Here is a 19,296-nt window from a genome sequence, read left to right as displayed (position 1 = left end):
TCTGAAGTCTTGTCTTTCTCTGATTTATTTATTTATTTTTTTTACATCTACCTTTTCTCATTCCTTTGCAGGCAACCCTGATGAATCAGAATTTCTGGGGAATGGGAGTGTAGGGGAATTTTAATTTTCTGGATAAGTGACACTAGCTTGAAAACCACATTTGTTTTGTGTTTTACTGTTGGGAAAAAGGGTAATATAGAAGCCCAGAACGGGAACGGTTCCTAGGGAATATCTGGATGAACCTCCTCAAGGGAGACAGAAAGAGGCCCATTGCAGTAAAATGATCACCAACGAATCTAAGGCAAGTGAGTAATAGCACCGGGTTTAAAGACCATATCTCAGTTCTGGACCCTGAACACCCAGAGCACACACTTGACCTGGCCTGCAGAACAGTTGTAGTTAACCAGGAGCAGTCAAATGTGAATTGCCTTTTTTTTTAAAGAACTCTTCAGTTGCCTCATAATGCCATATGCCTGGGGCCTTCACTCATCTGTGTTTCTTATCTGTCCCCAAATACATTTCAGTTCACAATGTCCAAATCTCTAGACTATCCTGCTTCTAAGGTCTGAGATCATTTCCCTGATTGATATGTCGACACTACTCACTAGACTAAGCGCATTGATTTTTATTTTTTGTTTTTGTTTTTTTTTTAAACGGAAACCCATTCCAGCATCCAAGTTCCAGGCTTGGTTGGAGAAGCAGAAAGCACAGGAAGGTGGACTGAGTTTGTTCAGACTTCAGAACACTTCCTGAAAGGCATATCAAGTGTCTCATTTTCCTTCTTGTTAATTAAATATCCACTGGTAGCTTGATTTTTTTTTTCTGTTTCTTAAATGAGGTACCGCTAAAAAGAAAAAAAAAAAAAGTGGGTCAATTAAGGGTTCTGACAAGTTTTGTCCCAGTTAATTTAAGTTTTGCCATATGTTCTTTGAGAAGCATGTGCTAACTACAGACAGGTCCTCTCGCTGATTAGCATCCAACCTGAGGGTTTTTAATTTAGATTTCCAGCTCTCTGGCAAGAGAGAAGAAGATTAAAAGAGAATCCATCTAAGTGAACCCAAACCTAACTCTTCAGAAGGGCTACTTTCAGCAAAGCCGGAGATCAGCATGTTGGTTTAGAGAGCCTCCTTACTTTATACCACGGAGCCGAGTTTCTCAACCTCAGCACTTGATGTTTAGGACCAAATCATTTGTTGTTGAGGAGGGTTTTCTTTGCATTGTAGGATATTTAGAAGGCTCCCTGACCTGTAGCCTCTAGATGCCAGTAGCCCCACCCTCACACATGAAAATCAAACATGTTTCCAAATACTACCAATTGTTGATTGGGTGGCATAGTTGCCCCTGTTTGGGAACCACTGCCATTGAAACACAGCCCATTTGATGACCAAGAAAGAAATGTGAATAAATCCCCAACAGTAATCTATGGTTGCCCGTACTTTACTTTCTGAGTCAAAAATAGTCTAGTTAGAGGTTGGGATGAATGACTACCTGGACATTGCTGCTCCTGGAAGCTTGGGAGAGGTGTCTCCTCTTTGGACAGAGCCCCACATTACCCAATTACCAGAGGCCAGATCAAAGGAAGTTGTGAGCATTCCAGGATTTGAGTATTCCAGGCATGTCATCCAACAAGAATATGGCGAACGTGTTCCCTGTGGCCAGGCTAATCTAAGGTTCTGTTCTGGGTAAAGGACTAGAGGGGCAACTGTTCAAGGAAATAACAAATGGGATATAATGAGAAAGGCACCAAAGTGAACACCAGTGCTCCAAATACTAGCTGGATAACTTTGCACAAAGAACTTGACCTCTATAAGCCTCGGTTTCCTCATGTAAAGATAAACTTCCTAGGACCTCTCTCACATATTGAAATCTATGGAAAGACTCTCATACCAAGTCACCAATAAATGTATTTCCTCCCTCTCATTTACATCTCTGACTAAACCTTGAGGGTATAATAGCCAAGCCCTTCGCTTTGAGCAGAAAACCAAAGACCTTCAGAAACTGTGTCCAACTGAGGAAATCATCAGTAAGAATTTTGCCTCTTGGATCCCTGGGAAAAAAATCAGAGTAGAGCATTTTTTAATGAAAAAAATAATTTCCTAACCCTGAGGTGGAACTCATTAGTTAGGAGTATACTCTCCAAAGAATTCATTGCCATCTCCTGGCTCTTACCACGAGGTAACATGGGTATACTCTCCTATGGCATGTGGAGTCCAGAAGATTTCCCAGACTGCAAAGCACCTACCAACTCATTAAATACCATCAGCCTGAAAATACCATCATCCTACTCCGTCCTTTACGCCTTAATGATGACTGGTTTTATCAGGTCCTTTCCTGAGTAAAAGTTCGAAAGTTTGATCATGAAAGAACAAAGCAGAGGATTAATTAATGGTGGAAGGTAGTTATACAATGGGATCATACATGTGTGGTTATGTATGTGGAGATATATATATATATATATATATATAGATAGATAGATAGATAGATAGATAGATAGAGAGAGACAGAGACAGAGAGACAGAGAGACACAGAGAGACAGAGAGACAGAGAGACAGAGAGGTGTGCCAAAAAAAAGTATACACATTTTAAGACAGGAAAAACTATTAAAATCATGGGGATGTAACCACTTTGAGCACCTCTTGTAATTGCAGAACGTGACTTGTATTCATCTTTTGTTTTATTTGTATATATTGAGTATTATAATTTTTAACACAGTTTTTTTTTTCCTTTCTTAAAATGTGTATACATTTTTTGGCACCCTCTGTGTGTGTGTGTGTGTAATCCTACACATCTCTCAAAATATATTTCAGGAGCCTGTTTAACAGTTGCATTCCAGCCAACACTGGTTATTTGACATTTCATCAATGGCAAAACAAAGTCAACCAGCACAATCCCCTGTCTAGCAGAGAAAAGTAATGCTTCTTTTGACGACCCCGAAACATTAAATACCCATTCTCCACAGCAGATATAGTCTGGTCTTTCGATAACCTACTCCAGAGAGGGGCATCTGATGCCTTTCATTTTTCCAGAATATGTGATCCACCAGTACCCTCTTCTACACGGCAGGTAGCATGGGTGCCAAACTTGCTGACAAGTCGATTCATGTAACCCCAACACACAGGCAGCCCCAAAGCCCTCCAGGGACGTGTGTGCACTTGCTGAGGAAACTTAAGAGGAATCACAAGCGCTGTTTGCCCCTCTAATTATTATACTGACACATAGTCTTGAATGTGTTGTTGATGCTAAATCATACCAAACATCTGCCTTCGTGTGTGCAGGGAGGAAAGGTAAAGCACTTACCTTTCCTCGTGCTTTGAGGAGCTTGGGAGAATGTACAAAAACGGATTTTAAAAAGTTTCCTTGTCCTGGATTAACCTTTTATTTGTGATAGCAACTTTTTAGTCGTGAGAGCCTGGTATGTGGATGGGACAGGTCGTCCCAACTGTCAAGGCTAAAGTCTGAGTGTCAGGGGCTGCATTTTCACCCAGGAAAGGCCAAAGGATGGGTTTCATTTAACCTGCTTCCTCTGACACAACTTAAAAAACAACCAGGGCTAAGACTGGGGTGAGAGTGTCATTTGTCATTGTAAAAGACTTTTGTTCTATATAAATATCCCAGAGCCCTCCACAGCATGGCTGTACTTTAATCAGTTGGGAAGGGACCTGCAAATGGAGGGTTAATCCATCACAATGTCCAGGAAGAGACATGAACTGTGGCCTTAAATTCTTCTCAGATAGCACAGGATAAAGAGATTAGCACCCTCTGTGGGAAGAACAACAGAAAAAAGTGCTATCCCTTTAAAAATTAGATTCTCTTTTAAGTGCTCAGTTGTTTGCTTAGAGGGGTCAGAGCAAGTTTCCTGCAGCTTAAAGATTAATTAATTGGAGAAAGAAAAGATTTCAAGTATCACAAAACCTTATTTAAAACTACCAATTTCCCTTCTTCTTGCCTTCTCCCTGCCCCTGCCATTTCCCAAACCAAGAGTCACAGGAGCATGAAATAATGTGAGCTAAATACCTCTATGTGTGGAAGAAACATATCTGCTTGCCTGCAAAGACACACAATGCAGAGACCTAGAGACATACACACACCAAGTAAAAATACAGCTTTCTCTGGCCATCATTTGTTCAGGTCGCAGACAGCAGATTCCTCTTTACAATGATCTTTCATTAGATTTACAAGGACTTACATGGACTTAAGATCTTCTACACGTGTAGTGTTTAGTCATATTGGGGAGAGGGGGCGGTGGCAGCAGCACAAAACAAAGCACGTTTATTTTCTCATTGACTACATTGAAAAAAGAATGAAGGGGGGGGGGAGCCTTGGGATAGAAGATGAACTCTACAGTTTACAGTATCCCTATTTCTAGTGGGTAGTGTGGTCTGTGGTTCTGCTGTTGCCAGGAAGGCTTTGCTTCTAGAAGCTTTTCCTGTAAGCATCAGAACAAGGTCCTTAATGCACCAAGCCAGAGCAGTTCTGGATTTTAGTAACCTTCCAATGAGGAGATTAAATCAATGGAATCCAAGGAGATTTTCTTCAATTGCCACAATTTGGGGATTTTTTTTTTTTTTATGTATGTGGTCTTCTGGAGGAGGCCTCTGTAGTGGGGTTTCATTTTAGATGTGAAATGCATCCCCCTTGTCTCTGCTCCCCCTACCCTCAGAGTGACATGCTGTTTAAAACAGTTGCCCCAAATGACTGATCATGCTTAGACTAAATCCAAACCCCCTCCTCAAAGTTCTCAAACAAAGCACCTCTCTTGTAAAACGTTACCAGCCTAAATGGGTGTTATGTTCATGGTGTGTGTCATAATGCCATGTTTTAATTATACACAAAGCAAGAGGAAGTTTCCTAAGGTGGGGTGTGTGTATGTGTGTTTGTGTGTGTGAGAGAGAGAGAGAGAGAGAGAGAGAGAGAGAGAGAGAGAGAGAGAGAGAGAGAGAGGTCTCCCAAGGCTTAATATCTTAGGGATATTTGCAAAAAGATTTCTCTTGAAAGGGCCTCTTAGAAGCAGTATTATTAGGCATATTGGTTTCTCCATTAGGTAGACATCTACTACCAGTCCTCAGCTTAAGTAAATCTCCTGGTGGTAACCATTCTGCATTTCAAGCAGCTGATTGAGCCTCTTTTAGTAGGTGGCTGGAGGCATTTGCATTTTGGGAGATGGTGGCTTCTTGCTCCCCCCCACCCATCCCTCTTCCTGCTATTTGGACTTCTGTCTTAAAAAAGAGAAATAAAACAGAAAGATGCCAGTCTGTAGGGGTCATTCAGAGGGATGAGCACCTGAGTTTCAGAAGACTGCTGGACATGGGCAACATTGGTTCAGTGTTCACTCTCAGCCATCCATGACAGTTTATTTCAATCATACATTTGCTTAAGTCGTTAGTGAGTGAAAGACCCCTCCCATTCAATACACATACACTTCCTTCTTCCCCTTCCCCACCCACCAACTGGTACTACTCGACAGTTTAGTTCGTTGAACAACCTAAACGTGGAAACCTACAAAGGAGAGGAAGGGGCAATCATTGATCCCAACACACACAAAAAGTAAAACACAGGGAAAGCAAGCATTACACAAAAAGGCAATCTGAGAGGAGGCAGTTTTTCTGTCCTGGGTTAACAAATTAATCCCATCTGAGGAATATTGGAACACAGAATCAAATGATGCTCTTCCCCATGCCCCCCCCCACCACCACTACCGGAGCCCTCACATAGCGCTCTGCATCAGGTCTGCCCCCTAAAGTCTCCTGCTACAAGGCATTACCCTGTAGGTATTCATCGTGAGGCAGGATTTTTCTGACTGTTCCCCATAGTAACTAGGAGTGTGCTGTCACTGCTGAGAGCTTAAGCTTGTTTTAGTCTTAGCAATGAACTCCAAAAAGCACAGCTTTCATCACCAAACCTTTGGATTCAGCCTCATTCCCCTCAGACCACAGAGGGGTCTCTTTCAGGGAAGAGTAGGGAAAAGGGCACAGATGCTACTAAATCTGTGACTCAAAGGCATAGGAGAGTTATGAACCAGTGGATTTCAGGGGCGAGATTTTTTTAACTGATTTGAAAAAATGGCTATATTAAGTGTAAATACATTTCTTGTTAATAGGACAAACTGTCTGGCACTGCCTTTTAAAAACCATTTGCAATGATCTCTGCCTTAAAGGCTGAGCAATGATGCTCAGTCCTCAGTTCACTTGCTTTAAAGTGGTTAGATTGCACTGTATCCCCTAAAAATTATATAAAGTGTCTTTGTTTTTTTAGTCCTTAATCATGTGGAGTAAATCAACCTGATAAGCTCTGTTTGTCTTGCTTATTATTTCAGATGGTGTCTGAATACTTTGCTCCTTAATTTTTGGATCTTCCCTCTGGACACTGGACACCCCTTTCCCCAACACACACACACACACACACACACACACACACACACACACACACACACACAAACACACGGAAGGAAATTGTAACTGTTGCTTCTCTTTAACACAGGTAACAATTCATTTAGGTTACACCAGTCTGTAAAAACTGTAAGTGCTATTTTATTTTAAACATTTTAGTTTACAAAAAAAAAAATCAATGATTTGTACCTTTTTACACTCTCAGATTCCTGAATATGGAAAGATCTTCAAAGGAAGGAAGGAGTTCTCATATGAAATTTAAGATAGACTGTCCTGAAGGTTGTGGGGTGGGTTTTTTGTTGTGTTTTATTTCGTTTTTGTTTTTAAGACACAATAAAGCTAAAATGTCAAGTCTCTGGGAGCGATCCCCTTACAGTTTCAGTCAAGGAGCATATCAGAGCACAGACAAGGAGACCCCCTCCTGGTGCTCGCCGGCCAGCCCCGGCGGCCCAGGCGTATTTGGTAGCGCACGGGTGAGAGCCACTGGGACGTTCACACCTCGCATTCCCTTGCGGGTTGCTGGTGGCAGGTACACGAGCCATACTCGTTGATGATCACCAGGGCTCCCTCAATGTGGTTGGGTTTGTAATCAACGTAGTATTCCTGGGCAGACATGGCAGCCATCTGATGCATGGTCTGTTTCTGCTTTTGCTTCCTGCGCTGCGTGACAAAGCACTGTCTGAGCTGCCTGAGGCTAGCTGGGAAACACTTCCAGGAGACATAGAGCACCAGGACCACGATGAGGAAGGAGAAAATGAGGGCCATGGTGCCTGTGACCACCTTGTGGATCTGCACGGCGTTCTCGGCGTGCTCGCCGCCGGGGAGAGCCACAGTCGCGGGCTCCGGGGAGCCGTCGAGCTGCCCCTCCCTGCCGTCAGCGAGCGTGGTGGCGGGACTGGCGGGGGGGCCCAGGTCACTGCGGTTGGTCACTGTGGAGAGCAGATGGTCGCTGGTGGGCTCGGCCCCATCCTCGCACAGGTGGAAGGCGTACACGGCGTCCAGGACGTCCTCGCCCTGCGCGTACTCCGGGCTGGCGCACTGCAAGTTACCATCGTAGCGCCCTTGGAAGTTGCTGAGCCACGAGGCCAGGGCGCACATGTTGCGCCCGCAGTCCCATAGGTTCCCAGTTAGGGTGATGCTCCTCAGCGACTTCCAGGAGTTGAGGATCCGGGGCTCGACGTAGGTGAGGCGGTTGGAGTCCAGCTGCAGAGACTGCAGGTGCGGCACGGTCTCGAACACGTGGGGTTCCATGTACTCGATCTCGTTGCCCGACAGGTCCATTTTCTCCAGGTTCCAAACCCAGTCCAGCGAGCTGACCACGATGGCTACCTTGTTCCTCCTCAGGCAGAGCGAGTGCAGGGAGATGAGGCGCGGGAAGTGGGCGAAGTTCACCTTGACCAAATCATTGTGCTCCAGGTGCAGCTCGGTGAGCTTGAACAAGCCGGCGAAGGAGTTGCGCGCCAGACTCTTGAGCTGATTGTATCCGATGTCAAGAAACTTGAGGCTGCGGCAGTCCTGAAAGATACGCACGGGCACGAACTGGATGGCGTTGGCCCGCATGTGCAGCGTGGTGAGCTTCCGCAGCCCGTGGAAGAGGTCCGGTGCCAGCGCCTGTAGCTTGTTGTAAGAGAGGTCCACGCTGCGCAGGTTGGGCATGGGCCGGAAGGTGGTGTTGGCCAGCTGGGTGATCTGGTTGGAACTCAGTGTGAGTTCCTTAACTCGGCGCAGTTTCTGAAAGGCGTCCCCCTGCACCGAGCAGATGTGATTGTGATCCAGATAGAGCCACGTGAGCTGCATTAACCCCGTGAACTGGCCGGCGCGCAGCTCCGAGAGGCCGTTGTAGCGCAGGGACAAGCCCAGCAGGCCGGACAGATTGTGGGGCGCCTCGGTGAGGTTGAGCGCCTCGCAGTACAGCAGCCGCCCCTCGCACCGGCACAGCTGCGGGCACCCGCTGGGGGCGGCGGGCAGCATCTGAAAGCAGGCCCCCAGCAGACACAAGACCACCCCCGAGGGCCTCCTCAGCAGCCAGTATAGACAGAGACCGAGCAGCAGGAAATCCATTAGCGAGAATCTTTCCAGAGATGCTGGAGAATGTCCATTGGAAGCGCTCGGTCAGAAATCTACATCATATTTTATTCCGAGGGAGAGGGAGCGGGGGAGGGGGAGAAAATGGCAAAAATCAAATAAATATATCGAAATAAAGAAGGAGCCCCCCCTCCCCAAAGCCGCACGTTCACCTCTAAGCATGCAGAAAGCTGGGCAGCATAGAAAGTTCACAGCCACGGAAAGATCAAAGAGATGGTGATTTGGTCCATGTTAGATGCTGCAGCAAAGAAAAGGGAAGAAAAAAAAAATCTTCGGGAAAGAATTTAATTAAAAAGTGTCTTACCCACCCTTTTCCAGAGAGTGACAACCTCCATTCAGCTGCTCCCTTTGTGTGCAGGCTAATTATATGCAGGGCGAGAGAAGACCCCTCTGTGTTTCCGAGGCAGCCCGGGTCCGCGGCCAGCGGATCTGGCAGGCGCACAATGTCTCACTTTGCTGCTGGGCTTGGGGCTGCAAGGGCGGCTGGCGAAGCGAGGAGGCGACTTCTAGGACCCGCAAGTTTCTCAACTACGTGCTGGAGCCCGGGCTTCGCCTTCCTGCCAAGGTCCTTTCTCTCTGCAGTTCGGACTGTGACGTGGTGGGGAAAAAAAACTCCAAACTCGGGGCTCGCGACTCCCCAGGATTTGACAGTCTGGTTAATGTCCGTCATTGGAAAGGACCACGGACCGGCGCCACCGTTTAGTCTGCGGAGGCTACCTGCCATTCGCGCCCGAGGCGGCTGCGGAGAGCGGGCTCGTTCATGCTTTGCGGGTGGAGGGCGGCGGGGAGGCTCGGCGGCGGTGCGGGGAGCGGGCAGCGGGGAGCGGCGCCCCGGCTCCTTCCCTCCGCCTGGCAGTGTGCGGCGCGGGCTTGCACAGGCACCTACTGCTCACTGAGTGTCGTAAGCTGCTCACGATTGTGCGTCTTCCCGGAGCACCTCAGACATGGGCAGATTGAAAAGGGGTGGGCATAAAACCAACATTTTACCGAACCACTAAAGTAATGTACGTTCTTTGGTGAAATGGACAACACTTGCAGCGTTTTTGTCCATATTTCCGAAAAAAAAAGGGGAGAGGGGACGGAGGTGTGGGGTATCATCATCAACAGCAAGCTATTTCCCAGTGGGAAATTGAACTATTCTGTTCTCTCCCCCTTCTCTTTTGGGGATGTCCCTCCTCCCCCTTTAAAGCTGTCTATTCGTAAGGGATACGTAGGGATCTGTGGAGAAATCAGCGTTTGGTCCTTTGCTTGGGAAAAGCAACTTGAGAGATGATAGAGGGAAGCGATGATTGCGGGGGCTTCGCTAAGATTATTTTTTCCTTGTGGGTACTGGAGTTCTGCAGTCAGCCAGTCCTTTTAGGTGGTGGGCGGGTGAATGCTTCCCAACCCCGGTGGATGAGAAGGCGTCCCGTCCCAGTGGCATGAGACCCGGTGTGGCAGAAACTTACGTCTGTGTACAAGGAGTCTCGCCTGAGATTCCGATCGGGCTTCCCCAGTCTCCATAAGTATCGTTGGGTTCTGTGGTGGATTAAAGAAGGGTTATGCTGTATGGCACTGAGGGAGCGGGGGCTGATCCCGACATGCTGCCCGTGGTGATTACAGTGCCCTGTGGTATACCCCATTCCAGGAGAATGTGATAGAGAATGAGCAGAGAGGGGGTCCTTTAAACCATAATGATGCCTAACCCTCTCCATACACACACCCCTAACGAAACTTTGAGACTGTTACTAAATTGTGTCTTCTAAGTGTGAAGAGAAGTCTTTGCCTGATTATTTTCATTCACAATCATTAATAGATGGGGTCCTTACAATGATCTCTCTCTCCTCTCTCTCTCTCTCTCTCTCTCTCTCTCTCTCTCTCTCTCTCTCTCTCTCTCTCTCTCTCTCTCTCTCTCTCTCCCCTCCTCCTCCTCCTCCCTCCTTCCCTCCCTCTCCCCAAATGGCCTTGAGAGGATCTGCACTGCTACTATCAGGGACCTGTTGGTCATCTGTTTAAAAAAAAAAAAAAATCCCCAAAGATGGATGAAAAACTCCACTAGAAGTGAGTGTGGGCATCACTGTGATGCCCAAGGGGGTGATAGGGAGAATCAAATGTGACTCATCAAAGGAGCTGTGACTCTCCAGCTCCTCTCTTTGAATTCCCACCAGATCTGCCTCTCAGTAACTGAAAATATGTGGGCATTATCTGTAGTGATGCTCACTCTAATAAGAATGAGAGTAATTACCAAAGCTCCCAGTTTGGGTCAACTTTGTGCAAATAACTAGCTTGGTTACTTGCATTCCAGCTGAAGATACTAACCAGTGGGATGACAGTCCCGCAAGCCTGGTGGTGTTTTTCAGGAAGAGTCTTATGAACACGTATATGAATCATTCCTTTTTGTATTTCTTTGAACTTTGCCCTGGCCATTCATCTCTGAGATGCATCATTTCATTGGAAGGAAACAAACCTGAAAAGTCCCAGAAATCACCTTTGAGGAACTAGAAGAGACATTAGAAAATCAAACACTTGATTGTGCACATGACAAAACAGGCACAGAGACATCAGGTGATTATCTAAGGTCTCACAGCTTGTTACTGGCACAGATGGGTTTTTTGGCTGTCCCACACCCAAGTGGTCTTCTTTCTTGGCCATTCTTCATGGTTGCCTCACCATCACTCTTGCTTCCTACCTAACTCCAGACTGGGCACCAGCAGGCTTTGTTCTGGCACCTCGGAGCTGCTGCAGAGCACTTTAACTGACAAACACCTCCACCACCAAGGGTTTTCACCTCTTGCCAAGACAATTATTCCTGACAGCAGGCGGGCTGATGGAGCCATAGACTCTAAAAGGGGGCAGGCAGGGGTAAACAGTGGCCAGCCATTCAGTAAATACTGTGAGTGCAAGCCACCTAATCCCATGGCTGCTAGCAAGAAAATCTTCCCAATGCTGGCAGCTTGGCAGAGTGGGTGATAGAGCCTGCCAAATGGGCAAGAAGAGGTCCCACTTACATGTCACTTGATTTGTAGAGCTGGTACAGAGAGGCAGGAAAGAGTGGAGTGTTAGCAAGAAGGGAAGAGAATAAAATTAAATTTACTGCACTGCTATGTGAGTCTTCTTCTACATATGTTACTTGACATGTAGAGGATGTGTCTAATTGATATACATAGTGCTTTTCAGATTATTGTCCCGCAAATTATTTCATCTGAATGTCATCTTAAAACCTTTCTCACCTCTAATGTGGCAAGTTTGCATCTTTTCTACGGTTTTAAACCCCTTGGCAGAACTGTATACATTAACAGATTGAAATGAGCTTTATTGAAATTCAGCTATTCTAAATCATCTAAGTTGCAGAATCCCAATTTATTATGTATTTAAAGCATACCAGCACTGATTAAATCAATGCAAATTAGGTTAAATAAGAACAACATGAATCAAGTGTTTCAGCAAAGTTGAGTGGAGAAACGACAACTTTTGAGTCACCACAGCAAGCTGATATGGCTGTTTTTCACGAGTTTAATTTCATGCTTCTTAGGGTCCAACACACAAAAAAAGTAAAAAAGGATAAAAGGAAAGAACTCAACTAACGTTCTCTATTTCCTTCTGTTTGATCTTTCACATTTCTTTACATACCCTGCAAGGACATCTGATTCACCAGGTTACAATGTGACTATTGTGTATACTTGACCAATCTCTTCTTTTAGACTAACCACAGGTTTCTGTGGGCAATTGTTCCTCCTTCGGTGTTGGATGCTGATGAGAAATGCTTTACAGGCTTTGAGACCATCCTTCCCATTTTCCATGTTTGTATGGGGAAGGAGCTTGAGCCTGCCTGGCTGAATTACCATAGTAGTTGGGTATCAAGAAAACCACCCCAAACCATCAGGTCAACATGTGATTGGGGACTGGGGTGAGAAAGGATAAGAATCCCGAAAATGTAGATTCAGAAAATAGGAAGGGACGCAGGGGTACATCAAGTGTGAATCTGATTGCCAAAACACAATCTGGAACTCAAGGAAGGTAAGAGCAAGCTTGGTGCCCCTGGAGAGGCCAGACATATAGCTTGCAGGAGGGAGAGGTGATTAATTCCTTCACTTCTAGAACTTACAAATTAACCTTTGCATAATAAACCTCCTTGTTTTTTCTTGTACTTCATGTTGTGATGGGGAGGTAGGTGGTGATCACATATTATTATTATTTTTCTTTTTTGGGGGATCTATCTTACCTCTCCCATTTTATCTCAACTGTGATCACCTCCAATTTGTTCATTTCAGTTGAAATAATTTGTGCACCAAAAGATGAAAGTAAAAAAGTCTGAAATGAGCACACATTCTGGGGATTGACTTTCCCTTAGTCGTCTTTGGAAGTGTTCAAGGAAAGAGAAATTCGAGAAGTGATTTTAATGTTCTGTCTTTGCTTGCTCCAGCATGGACCTTACTCTTTATGTCGCTCTCTTTAGTTTTTCATGGCAGTGAACCATGGCTTTTCTTTAAAATGAAGAATTTAGAAGAAGGACAGGAGGGTGGCAGTCCCAATTTCAAAAGGAGAGAATGAACTCCGTTGCTTTCGTAGGCGCACAGTATACAGCAAGCGTTTACAGAGTGCCTCTACAGGCGCATGTGGGGCTGAAGGATGAGGGCCTGAAGCTTCTCTTGGGAGATCTACTTAGGAAAAACAAACTTAAAAGGCAAGCTCAGTTTTCTTATTAAATTTATCCTCTTAAAACAAGGTAGTACTACAGAAAGCACTGAGGAAGCACCTATCATGTGCAACCGATGATGTGAGTAATGGGAGTAAATGAAAGAAATGCTGTGACTCGGTGCTTTATTCCAGGAACTGTAGATCAGAAGGTGAATCAGACACTGAGGGACTTCGCTGTACTTCCTTATGTATATATTGTTTCGTGCTTGAGAGTAAATGTCTGTAGAACATAGGAATGAAAAGAGCTGACAGACAGATCACATGGACCTGTGTTAACCAGTGTTAAATGGCTTCCTTGAAGGAAACAAAGTTTAGGAAGTAGTTTTAAGGACTCAAGATGTAGGTTCACTGACAGGAGTGATGGGCACTGTGAAGGCTTAAATCCAAGTATGGGAACTAGAATGCTTGTATCATGATGAGTAGATTCATCCCATTGTACAGGGTGTGAGGGAGAGAAGGGAGGTACGGACAAAGGGCATCTATTTGTGGGAGAGAGGATGGAAGTTGGTCAAGGGCTTCCAGTGCTGCCCTGAAACTTTTAGTTTGCCTATTTATTCTTCTAGTCTCTAAGGTTCAATATCTTGGAGTTATCTTTGACTCTTGTAATAAAAACATGGTTTAGTTCATGAGGTCTGCCCTGCTCTCCTGGGCCCCTCTCAATGCTGTCATGTTCTGATCAGGTCATATAATACCTGACTGCTCTATATACTCTCCCCATTTGTGCTTACCTTCATCCTAGCTGTCCTTCAAAGTCGATGTCAGATTCCCTCTATGATTTCTTAATCTCCTTCTGATCTCCATGTAAAGCAACCTCTCGTTCTTCTCAACTCCATTAGCAGCTTAGCTTTACCATCATGTTTCTGGTCCTATTCCCCTTATATGAGTGTGGCAGTAATTTCTACTTATAGTGTTTTAGAAATCGATGGGACATTAAACATTTTGGAGACTAGAAGTAAAAAGACCTAATCAGAGTTCCTGCTTTGCCATTTTCTATAGTTTGATCTTATATAGGTCACCCCATTGTCAGTAAATACGGCTAAAGGTGGCTATTTTAAGCGATTCATGGGGGAAGTCGAAGGAGATCATGTATATTAGACTCTCTTGCAACTCAAAAGTGTAAACGTAGGACTAGCAGCCTTGGAGCATGTCAGAAATGCAATCACTTAGGTGTTTCCCTAGACCCACTGAATCATATCATTAATCCTACGATAAAATTAACTTCTGAGAAGCATTCTATGGAAGCATTCACAAATTCTAACCTTAAAATATAACCCAGTTATCACTGATTCCCTAGTTTTATAACTGAGAAATTGAAGGACCACAAATGTTAAGTGATTTCCCACGATTAGTGGTACAACTTGGACAGAAACACCACAACTTCTCTCTCCTATTAGATTGCAAACATACAATGTAAAGTCAATGTCTATCACACTACCTAGCACTTAGTAGGGCTCTTAATAAATTGGTTTTCCCTCTGGGACAGCAGGAAACATAGAACCTTGTTTGTGCAAGCTTTAGTCATCTTCTGGCTTATGTTACTCCTCAGTTTTCTTATTACTGACAGTCTGTATGTATTTCTCATGGACATTCAAGTTTTACCTTTCTATTGGAGAAAACTAGGGGGACAAAACAGGAAAAATAAAATGTAAAATGAATATTAAGTCACCTACAATTCAACCACCCAGAAAAAAAAATACTGTCTTAGGTATGTATTCTTTTAGAATTTGTCTATTTCACATATATTTATATTTTCTAAAAATCTGATAACATTATGCATATTACTATTTTTTTTCACTATTGATATTTTCCCATATCAAGAATACAAATGGATTGTATCTTCAATGGTTACAAACCATTCTATTTTATCTATTTTATCCTTCCCCTTTTGTTACCAATTAGGTTCTTTTTGTTTCTTAGCCATTATAAAATGGCTATGATGAAAATCCTTATAAATATACTGCTATAAACTGAGTGTTTGTATCCCCCCAAAATTCATATGTTGAAATCTGATCCACAATATGATGGTTTTTCAAGGTGGGGCCTGTGAGCTGTTATTAGGTCATGAGAGTGGAGCCCTCAAGAATAGTTTTAGTGTCCTTATAAAAGAGTCCGCAGAGCTCTGCCATGTGAGGACACAATGAGAAGAAGGCTATTTATGAACTAGGAAGTGGGTCCTCATCAGACACCAAATCTGTAAGTGCCTTGATTTTAGACTTTCCAGCTTCCAAAACTGTGTGGAATAAGTGTTTGTCGTTTAAGCCACTGAGTCTATGGTAGTTTGTTACAGCAGACTGAACGGACTGGCACATAGACCTTTGTACGTTTGGGCAACTGTGTGTTCTTACATTTCAATTCTAGAAGTGAAATTGGTGTTCAAAAGATGGGGACTTTTAAAAGATTTTCAATACAAAACACCAGATTGCTCTCCTAAATGTTGTACACATTTCACCCTCAATAACTCTTTGCTATTTTCTCTCCTGCAGAAATTCCACCACACCACAAATAGAAACATGTTGGTCCTCTCTCCTTCATCTGGTGGGGTTACTGACTGAGACCCCTGCCTGAATCTGTTCCCCTGTACCTTGAAACCACCCATCCTTCCATCCTTCCGATACTCATTTCCTTACTCCCTCGCGGAGAGGCTGTTCCCACTTCAGATGGAGGGTTGGTCTTTGGGATCTTCAAAGTTTTTTCTGGAAGCTAATGAACATTTCATTCCTGCATCTTACAGACTGGCTGGCCAGCTAAATTGTTTTCAGTATCTTAATGACTGGAAATAATTTAATGCAGTGTTACTTAAGAGGCTCTGTGGGGATAAGAATGTTTAAATACAGAGGTTGTCAAAAAAGATGTATACACATTAAAATGTGTATACATCTTTTGGGCACCCCTGGTATATTTGTGAAATGCACTGCACTCTGCTCTGTTCTTTGAGATTCGCAATATACTGTTTATCTCAATCACAAGAAATCTTAATTTTCAGGGTTTCACCCACTTATTTGGGAAACCTGTTAACACCAAAGCAGTTTGCCAGAACAAATTGTAAACATGTGTTTAATTGCAGTCCACAGGTACACTTGCTTTTCACTTGGCTCTTACCATGCCGAGAAGTGATTCTAAGGTTTGGACTTCAAGCACTGTAGTAGGATACTGGTGCACAAACCTGTTTTTCTGTCAAGTCTCAAGGATTTATGAGGTTAGGGGGACAACTACTGTTGTTCTGCTCGATATTAGAAAGTCTCCCAGCTCATCCTAGCCACAAGTAATGGAACCAATTTATTCTGTAGTAAGTTCTATTTCGGATATATCGTGACATTTAACTACCTTGTTTTATAGAATTTTCCAGATATTGCTAATTTTGTCTTTGAAGATATAATGAAACTCCCTAAGGACAGACTTGTTATTTTCCTGCTTTTAGGACCCTCTAATTCTTCCTCTAAAGGTGTAGAAGAAGATCATATATGAGAGATTATGTCTAAAGAGCTTGGGACTTATCACATAACACTAGTAAACATGTCCACTCTAGAAGAGAGAGATTCTGGTTTATAGAGATTCTTGTTGAGTTGAGTTTATTAACTGGTTTGAATTCTTGCCTAATCAATAACTTAGTGAATCTGAGCTAAATACAAAAGCCTCTATATTACATTGACATATAGGAACAAAATATGAACGTAGGCAGGTCCAACCTTTTGGAGTTGAAGTCACACAGGTTAATGCCATTTATATGTGGCCTCCTTTCACAGATTTATTTCATGTAGGAAACCCCCTACCATCCATAAACAATGAGCCTTCTATGGTGAATTAATCTGTCAGTTGAATGCATTTATCTCTTTATTCTAATCATCTCCCATTCTAGAACCACTTCTTAATCTCCTAAAGCACCTTGAGGAAGCCTTTAATTATTTAACATAAATGTCTGTTGCTGTTCTTATTTGTTTTTATCAGTTTAAGTTAAATGGATGTTTAGCTGATGAGATAGAGTTAGATAAAATGTGGTACCTGCCTTCAGTGTTCTCAGATCTGGAGAGGAGGTGATGGGTAACAAAACAATGTGATTCATGCTAAGGCAGAGATGTAAACAAGAGCTGTGATTGGGGAGATTTCTCTAGCAGATTGAGCAAGGCTGGTCAGAGGAGCTGGGAAAAAGAAGGAGGGGTTGACCAGATGGATGGATGGAGGCCACTCCAGTCAATAGGCAAAGTCTGTGAAAAAGCTACAGGGGCTTCTGAGATGCTTAGGATGTCTAGAGCACAGGAGAGAGAGAGAGAGAGACAGACAGAGAGAGAGAGAGACAGAGAGACAGAGAGACAGAGAGAGAAGGAGAGATAAGACTGGAGTGTTAGCTTAGAGCCAGATTGGGAAGACTTTCAACTTGGATTATGATTTCCAAAATGTGGGTTCAAGGAATATATTTCTGATGAGAATCTTGAATGTGAAGGGCAGAGAAAAGGCTACTGGAAGCAAGGAGAGCAGTTGGGAGGCTACCACATCTGCTCAAGTGTGAGACTGCCTATCTTAACATTGGAGATGGACAAGGTAGACCAGGTACAATAGTAGTTTTATAGTGGTATTGATGATCTTTCAAAAACAATAATTGAAGATGATTTCAATAGAATGGATCAATTTTGGGTAGATGCGAGACAAGGAAGAGTGGGATGTGAAAGCAAACTCTCAAGTTTAGAGCTAAGGGTAAGCAGATAGGGACAGAGGTTACAGCTGGACACACAGATCACAGAATCTCTGGAACCTGCTCGGTGGTGTTACCGTGGTGGTAGTGAGTGCAACTCCTCTAAGAGAAAGATTAGCATCCAGCTGATGCAGGATCAGAAGTGTTCTGAGTCCAGTAAGCTAACGTGGGTGTGGGGAGCAGCTGGATGCTAGGGAGTGGTAAGGCCTGTGCTATCTACAGAGTGCACGCTTTCATTAAAGGCTTTCAGATTCTAATTTTCCAGAATCCTTTTCTATTAGAAAGCAAATGATACTGCAGACTTTATTCAGCTTGTGGAATATCAGTTTGCAAACTCTTTTTCTTTTCTTTTTTTTTTTTTTTTTGCTGCTGATTCTCCATGTAGAAAGATCACTAGGAGGGGGCAGAAGAGGTAGAGATTGCCTCACGAGGAAGGACCATTTTAAAAATTGAGAAACACTGCCCTTGTCTCCAGTTAGCAGCCTCCATTACATAGGCATGGCCAAAAGACTCATTAATATGTATTTCATGGCTGTAAAAAAGAAAAAAATGATGGTTGAGAATGACCGATTGGGAGAGGAACCCAGAGAGTCAAGGATCACCTAGATTCGGGGAGAGTGCCCAGCAATGAGTAACCCTGCAATGGAGGAGTGCATCGGTGGTGCTGTGGGTCTGACGACTGGTCAATGTGTGTCAATGACAGGCTGGCATTGCATGTGGTCTTCCCCCAGAAGGGTTTGTCATGGGCATCTCATATCAGCGTAAGATTAATGCCTTGTGGATGGGCCTTAATTACCTCAAACATGAAAAAAAGGTGCTCACTGGAGATCAAGTCTTTTAGAATGCAACTGTATATTTCCATTTTAGCAGAAGAATCTGAGACGTTGAATACCTTACTAAAAAGACTTTTGAAATGTCTGACTCTATATTAGGCTGAAAATTATCCTGCCATTTACAAGCTGTGTGACCTGGGCACGTGACTTAACTTCTAAGCAGACATATTCAACATAGTAACATAAGAGATAAAAATAAATTTATTAGAAAAATAATTCAAATTCTGTTGCCATAACTACTTTTATCAATTTGTGTTACATAAGGCCAAAATTATACCACACAGATTGCAAACAAGAAGGGGAAAAAATCATAAGTACAAATGGCATCAGGTCCCTTTAACTTGAACTCTTATGGCTTCTTCTTCAAGTATCAGTTTCTACTTCAGAGGCTGTATAAGCAAACAAACAAAACTTGGTGGTTAAAACAACAATCATTTATTTCATGGTTCTGTGGGTTGGCTGCAGAGATCCTCTGTATGGGTCAGCTTGACTGTGCTCACTCAAATGTCTGTGGTCGGCAGGAGAATTTGCTGGATACTGGATAACCTAGGTGGGATGGCTTCACTCACAGCGATAACAATTGGCTGGGGCCTAACTGACTGACTGTAGGCTCCCACGTGGCCTTTCA

At 43.7% G+C, this 19,296-nt stretch overlaps 2 protein-coding genes across 8 annotated transcripts in view; one reads left to right on the top strand and one right to left on the bottom strand.

Moving 5' to 3' along the window:
- Positions 1-19,296, top strand: part of CTNNA2 (catenin alpha 2) — a 1,066,300-nt gene that overhangs the window by 704,639 nt on the left and 342,365 nt on the right. The window lies entirely within an intron of this gene.
- On the bottom strand, positions 764-9,950 carry LRRTM1 (leucine rich repeat transmembrane neuronal 1). Of its 4 annotated transcripts, none has more exons than XR_013994632.1 (2): positions 6,576-9,950; positions 764-844 (listed from the first exon to the last, which is right to left on the bottom strand). XR_013994632.1 is itself a non-coding variant. In XM_081068667.1 (2 exons), exon 2 carries the CDS (start codon positions 8,445-8,447, stop codon positions 6,879-6,881), a length of 1,569 nt encoding a protein of 522 aa, XP_080924793.1. In that variant the 5' UTR covers positions 8,448-8,506; positions 8,624-9,950; the 3' UTR covers positions 6,512-6,878. The 4 variants fall into 4 exon arrangements, 3 of the variants coding, with proteins under 3 accessions (XP_080924793.1, XP_080924794.1, XP_080924792.1); XM_081068667.1 differs by lacking the exon at positions 764-844 and having other exon boundaries at positions 6,512-8,506; positions 8,624-9,950; XM_081068668.1 differs by lacking the exon at positions 764-844 and having other exon boundaries at positions 6,512-8,506; positions 8,776-9,950.

This window comes from Rhinolophus hipposideros (genome assembly GCF_964194185.1).
Source record: "Rhinolophus hipposideros genome assembly, chromosome: 12".
Taxonomy (NCBI): Eukaryota; Metazoa; Chordata; class Mammalia; order Chiroptera; family Rhinolophidae; genus Rhinolophus; species Rhinolophus hipposideros.
Note: the sequence above shows the minus strand (reverse complement) of the source record. Positions and strands in the feature narration are given on the sequence as shown.